The 6445-nt window shown below is 34.1% G+C and overlaps 1 protein-coding gene across 1 annotated transcript in view; it reads left to right on the top strand.

Moving 5' to 3' along the window:
- The window catches only part of Chm (CHM, Rab escort protein 1), a 309216-nt gene that overhangs the window by 24593 nt on the left and 278178 nt on the right, over positions 1 to 6445 (top strand). The window contains exon 2 of the mRNA XM_012516367.2: positions 3164 to 3230. Coding sequence (XP_012371821.1) covers positions 3164 to 3230 — 67 coding nt within the window. The remainder of the gene's footprint in view (positions 1 to 3163; positions 3231 to 6445) is intronic.

Raw genomic sequence — 6445 nt, 5'->3', positions numbered from 1 at the left:
GCTCCTTTCCATAGACCAGCAGAAATCCACAGTACAGTTGTCCAAACCATCCTGTTTCCATACATAGATATATCTTTTCACCCATTCCCTCTCCTGTCCTTCTTCTTAAGTATTATAATTTTAAAGGATCAGGTTCAACATTGAGGATTTGGATTAAAAGGGGAGTTTGAAAAATCAATGAAAACTCGTCTCATTCTTGTAAAATCTTATGGGGAAATTATTGAAAGTATTAATTTCCTACCATTTTCTCTTGATTATAGCCTACTTCTTTCATTTGATAGTGAAACATCTTTATTTTACCAGGTAGGTTTTAGAAAATAGTGAAAACTTTGACCATACGTAATAGTATTCTTACTGTATGTTTTCCCTTTAGTTGCTAACTCTATAGCAGAACTTCAGTAGAGAAGGATGTGATGAACCAAACCTCAATTTCTTCCATTATATCTCTTGTGAAATGCTATTTTCATACATTATATTTACCTTCTTAATAAAATGACTTGCCTATAAGTGTTGGTGTTGTGCATCAGAGTTATACCTGTTCCCTGTAATGCTATGGCAGAATAAATTCTTTGGTACAGCCTTGCAATTTAGTAATCATGTTCAATATATAAAGCTTACATGATAAGCAATATTTGATAAGCTTTCCTTGTGTATGTGTATTTAAAAAGCACTTCAGAAATGATTTTAAGTCATTAGATTTTGAAGATAGATAAATGTTAAGTGAATAACCTTTTTTCTTTCAAATATCTGAACTTACTGGGGGAGTAGGGTGTAGAAGGAAGAGAAGTAGTATCTTCTCTTGATCTTGACTTATCAAATGTCAGTGACATACCAGGAAGCATTGTGTAAGGTGTTTCATATCATTTTGACCATCCCTCTCTAAATGGGGATAATGAAGTATATTATTAGTTCCGTTTAACATTTGAAATTACCTGGCAAGCGCAGGTTCCTGAGTTAAATCCTTGGTACTAGAAAAAAAAAATCTGAAATTATACTTGTATGTTTGTGCTCACACATTTTTACAGTGTTACCTGTGGAATGCTGTGTGGGATTTGACCTTGATCTGGATTATCTGTTTTTAGCTCATTCTAATTTTTCCTCGAGGCCAGTATTATATAATTCATATAAGCAATTTATGTCTCATATAAATGTGTTATAAGAATGTTATGTGAATTTGGGTAATGATTCAGGTGTTGTTTTCTTTTTTAAGCATTAGAAGGAATTTATATTTAATTACAGGTTTAAAAGTTATTAAAATTGAGCTTATACTGGTTTAAACAAAGCTAGCAGTCATTTTACTAAATTGTCAATGGAACAAAGGTTTGTGTTACTTTTTCCTAAATAAGCATTTTTTTAAACTTAAGACTTCAGTTTTATGCAAGCTTATACTCCATCCTGGGATATGAGGTTTTATGTTTTTCTGAAACATTGATTTTTTTATGCTGTTATATTAAAATCCTCTTTAAGACTCCATTTTGTAAAGGTTTAAGTTCAAACTCCACAATGTGTTTTAACCACTCTTTTATTTTATTTTATTTATTTTTTTGTGGAACCGGGGATCGAACTCAGGCCCTTGCACTTGCCAGGGAAGCACTTATTCCACTGAGCCATCTCCCTGACCCCATTCTTTTATTTTTAAAATGTGTTGTAGTAAGAATATTTAACATGAATTTAACCCTCATAGGGAAAAGGAAAAATTCAAGCAAGTATTCTTAAAGTAAATAAAAAGAGTAAAGTTAGGGAGCCTACTAGGCAAAGCTTTAAAAAAAGAGTACTCCACCTATTTTACTTAGTACTCTTTTTCCTTTTCTCTCTGAGCTATTTGGCTGGCCCAAGATTGGTTTTTCTCTTGCTTTCATGTACATATAACACTTTTGTTCAAAGAATATCTTTTTCCTGAAATCCTTGATGTATTGTGTATGGTTTAAACTCTGACCAAAACAGTGGCACGATTTTTTGCTACTATGTGAAGTACAGGGGATTAGGATATTTTTTCATAGTGGTAGTTCTAAAGAATTGTACTAAGCTTTTATTTCATGTTTGTTTATGTACAATTTTATTTTATTTTGAGACAGTCTTGCTATGTAGTTTAGACTTATCTTGAACTCACTGTGTAACATAGATTAACTGTGTAACACAGATTATGCTTAAACCTGAGGAAATCCTTCTGCCAGTGATTCTTGAATACTGAGATTATAAGCATGAGCCACTATGCCTGAGTTTATACTAAACTTTTAAACATGGTTTATTTGAATGATTGATATAAAAATGTAAGAATGTCCACTGAAATGGAAGATCTGATAAAAACTTAATGACATGCTGGAATTTACAATATAGTAGAAACCTGAAGTTTTAAATTATTCAATATTATCTTTGATCATTTTATCTTTTTGTTTGTATTGACAGTAATGATACATATTTCCTTTCATAATAATCAGCTTTATTATATGACATTTGAATTCAAAGCAGTTTTTCTTTGCAAACTACTATACTGACTAAAAGTAAAATATTATATCTTATAAATGGCCTCTTTTTGAATAAGGTAACATAGTTCTTGTTTTTTTTTTTTTTTTTGAGACAGGGTCTTGCTACCTATGTAGGGTTGGCTTTGTCCTCACAGTGATCCTCCAGTCTCAGCCTCTTAAGTGCTAAGTTATAGGCATGTGCCCATACCTGGTCATATTTCTTAAACCAACAAAAGTGTGCTGCTCCCTTTTAGAGGCATTATAGCTCTGGAGATAGATATGAGTTTCAGTTTGTACTCTATAACTTATTTTTAAGCTGTGAATAAATAATAGGTTAACATACTTGAATTTCAGGTTGCTTTTTCATTTTTGGAATACATATACAGATTTATTTCTTGGTGAAGTTGAAAACATCAAACTTATACAAACAGTAATCTTACAGTTGTTCATTTATGATAATTTTCAGGTGAAAATATATAAATTTTGTCTTTTCAAAAATATTTTCTACATAAAAATGTCTATAGCAGTGGTGTATGTTTAAGGAACCTCTAGTAATATAATTAGTGCAAACTGTAGTTTTGAACAAGGATAATTCTTCTTTTTCAATGAGTCTACAATGATAGCATGACTTGAAAATTTTTTATAAGAATATACATATATTTTTACATTCTAAATGATATAGGTGTGTGTTTTTATAGGTTTGCCTGAATCCATCTTTGCAGCTGCATGTTCAAGGAGTGGCCAGAGGGTTCTGCATGTTGATTCGTAAGTCTTATCGATGGTAGCATTCAATGCTTTCTGAATGTCTGTATAAAAGTTTAAAATGTAAAAATATATATATATATATATATATGAAGTTGAGGTAGGAAAGGAACTGCAGTTCATTTTTACCAATAATATGTAAAATGTATAACATGTAGCTTTACTATTGTATTATTTGGGATGGGGCCTATTTTCTTTGAGAATAAACCAGATGGAACATTATGATTTTTTTTTTCATGAGTAGTTTTGTAATTTAAATAAATAATTTTCCATAAGGCTTGGAAACTTAATATCTGCTGTTCACCCTAAAATACAGAGCCTACTTAAATTTCATATGAAACTTAAATAGGCTGTATATTGTAGACTTCATATTTGATTATTGTAAAATTCTGTGAACAGATTTGTGAGTTTTAAAAAAATCATCAAAATTTAAATTTAGAAAAGTCTTTACTAGGAAAAATATTCAGGATCATGTTTTCCCTTAAAAGTGATGATGAAAGGAAGTTAATGGAAAACATATGTATCAAATGAAGCATAGTTTAAATCTCTCTTCTTTTTTGGGGGGGTGGATCCAGCGATTGAACTCAGGCCCTTGCGCTTGCCAGGGAAGCATTTATTCCACTGAGCCATCTTCCCAACCCCTTTAGTTTAAAATCTCTGCTCCCACATCTCCCCCAAAAAACCAAACTGCTGAACTACCTGTGTATGTAGGGCTTTTGACAACTGTATCATGGTACATTAATTATTTCTTGAGTAAACTAAGAAGAGAAAGAATAAATAGGTTTTCTATTTTTTGTTAAATAATAAACAAATTAGAAATTTCCATTATGTTAGAAAATGAATTATCACTGTATTTGTCATAGTTTATATCTTTCCATGATTTGTCCTGTTATGAATATGTAGGAATCTAGAAAGAGGCATTAATTTATTTTTAGCACTTTCTAATTTTATTTTGAAAGCTTATTAACTTCTCAGTTATTGAACCAAATTTCTGGATTAGATTTAATTTTCCTACTAGGCCCAACTTTAGGATTCTTTTTCACTATAGTATGTACAACTTCTTGTGTGATTCAATTAGGTCTTTATGAAATATGGATTCACATGCCAAAAAGTTTTCCATATTAAAAATTTAGGTATGGGACATTATTTTTTTAATCTTTAATAACATGGACAATATGAGGCATTGTTCCTGTCTAACTATAGTTTTAAATTTATTTTGTTCTCTTATTCTAAAACATGAAGTCTTCTCAGGATGAAGACTTATTTAGAAAATACATAGTTTACTGATATTCTAAAAATAGAGGTAGATTAAAAATATAAGTTAGTTAGCTCTTATGTCACTAGAAAATATACCCGACAGTCACAACTTAAGGGCGTATTATCTTTGCTTAGAAATCCAGAGTTTTCAGTACATGTTTATTTGGCTCTTAGGGATACACTACCTGGCTGCCGAAGCCTTCTGAAATCTGAGAGGAAGTCTCCCTGACCCCATTATAACTCTTGCATTCTGCATGCATTTAAAACCAGTACCTTTGTGAATGTTGCCAAGGTCTGCTGTCAGAGCAGTAGTGGAGCACTTTTCCATCTTGCTATTATTTGCAGAGGTTTCCAAGTGCCTGGATGGTTGAGCACATTGAACTGAATCCAAGAGAATCAATTCCTTAATTGGGCTTTCTACAACAGAGTACACTGGCTCTCTCTCCTTAAATCGAAGTCTTTACCTTTTACAGTTTTGAGCCTGTGAAAGGTGGGTCTTGGATTCTTCCTGACATGCCGTTAGCTTTCCTATTATCCAGTGCCAAAGTACTTGCCTTCTTTTAAATGTTAAACAACCAAGCTCTCCCACATTCCATCTTTCCAGGACTCAACTTTATTGCTGGTTGCTTTGTAGCCAAACTCAAACTTTTTTTTGATACCAGGAATTGAACTCAGGATTTTGCACTTGCCAGGTAGGTGGTATGCTACTGAAGTATATCCTCCGTGAACTCAAAACTTTTAAAACTCTTTGCTCTTGATTCTCCAGATGGAGTCAGCTAAAATCTCCCCAAAATAGCCATGCAAATACATGAATGTTGGGCTATCTTGACATTTCCTCTGCCAGGGAAGTTTGCTGGCCTTAGTCTGTCTCTCACAAAGCCTCCAGGCATGAGCAAAAATACAGACAAATTTTCTTCCAGAGTATAACATACATGGCCTATAGCCCAACTGCCAATGAATACTTTCTCTCCTAAAACTTCTTGAGCCTGATCTTTATCAGGTACATTACTGATAACATTCTGGTCTTTTAAACTCTGTCCAGAATTTTCCATCAAGCTTACCACATTTTAGGGCTGCTTCTCCAGTTGACATCTCCAAACCTGTTCAAATTCCTTGCACAATCCATTTCCAAATGCTTCTAAACTTCCAAATCAGGTAACATCACTGCAAAGACCCCATTTCTGTGGTACCAAAATCTGTCTTAGTGACTTCCATTTTTGCTGGTGAACAATACCTGATACCCACAACTTAACATGAGATGTTTATTTCTACTGAGTCTTTAGACGTTTCAGTCCATGTTTTGCTAGCTCGAAGGCAGGGCATGATGACAGAGGATCTTGACAGAGAAGATGCAGTTCAGGGCATGGTATTCAGGAATGAAAGATCAAGGGAGGAAAAAGGGAGAGATGCTGTTCATTACTGTTTATATGTAAATGTCTCCTCTGAAGTTTCATGTGATCATATGTTGCATTTTGGGGGATTGATTGAATCATGAGGGTATGATAGTCAGTGGATTATAGCTAAATGTGATATTGCAAGTTGAAGCCTGGTCAGAGGAGGTGGGCTGTGGGGCAAGGGCTTAGAAGCGTGTATCTATTTCTCTTCTCACTTGATCTGATTCTGTGTTTCCTGTTGTCTTGCCATGAGCTGTTTCTTCTCTGCCATTCCACTTTCCTTGAAGCTAATTGAGTGTGGACTAAAAATTCTATAAATTATGAGTCGAAATAAGTCAACTTTCTCCTTTAAGTTGTAGATGTTGGGTACCATGTCCCAGTGATGAGGGAAGTAAGTGTGATTTTGGTACCACAGAAATGGGGTTGTTGGGGCTGGAGAGATGGCTCAGTGGTCTAAAGCACCTACTTAGAACAAGTTCAGCGAAGCACAGGGACCACGGTTCAATCCCCCAGCACCACATGCCAGCCAGCCCGCCCCCTGGTGGGCTGAGCTGGCCACACACACAC

Source organism: Octodon degus, unplaced genomic scaffold (assembly GCF_000260255.1).
Source record: "Octodon degus isolate 3935 unplaced genomic scaffold, OctDeg1.0 scaffold00103, whole genome shotgun sequence".
NCBI lineage: Eukaryota > Metazoa > Chordata > Mammalia > Rodentia > Octodontidae > Octodon > Octodon degus.
The sequence above is the reverse complement of the archived record's forward strand: the minus strand, read 5'-3'. Positions and strand labels throughout refer to the sequence as shown.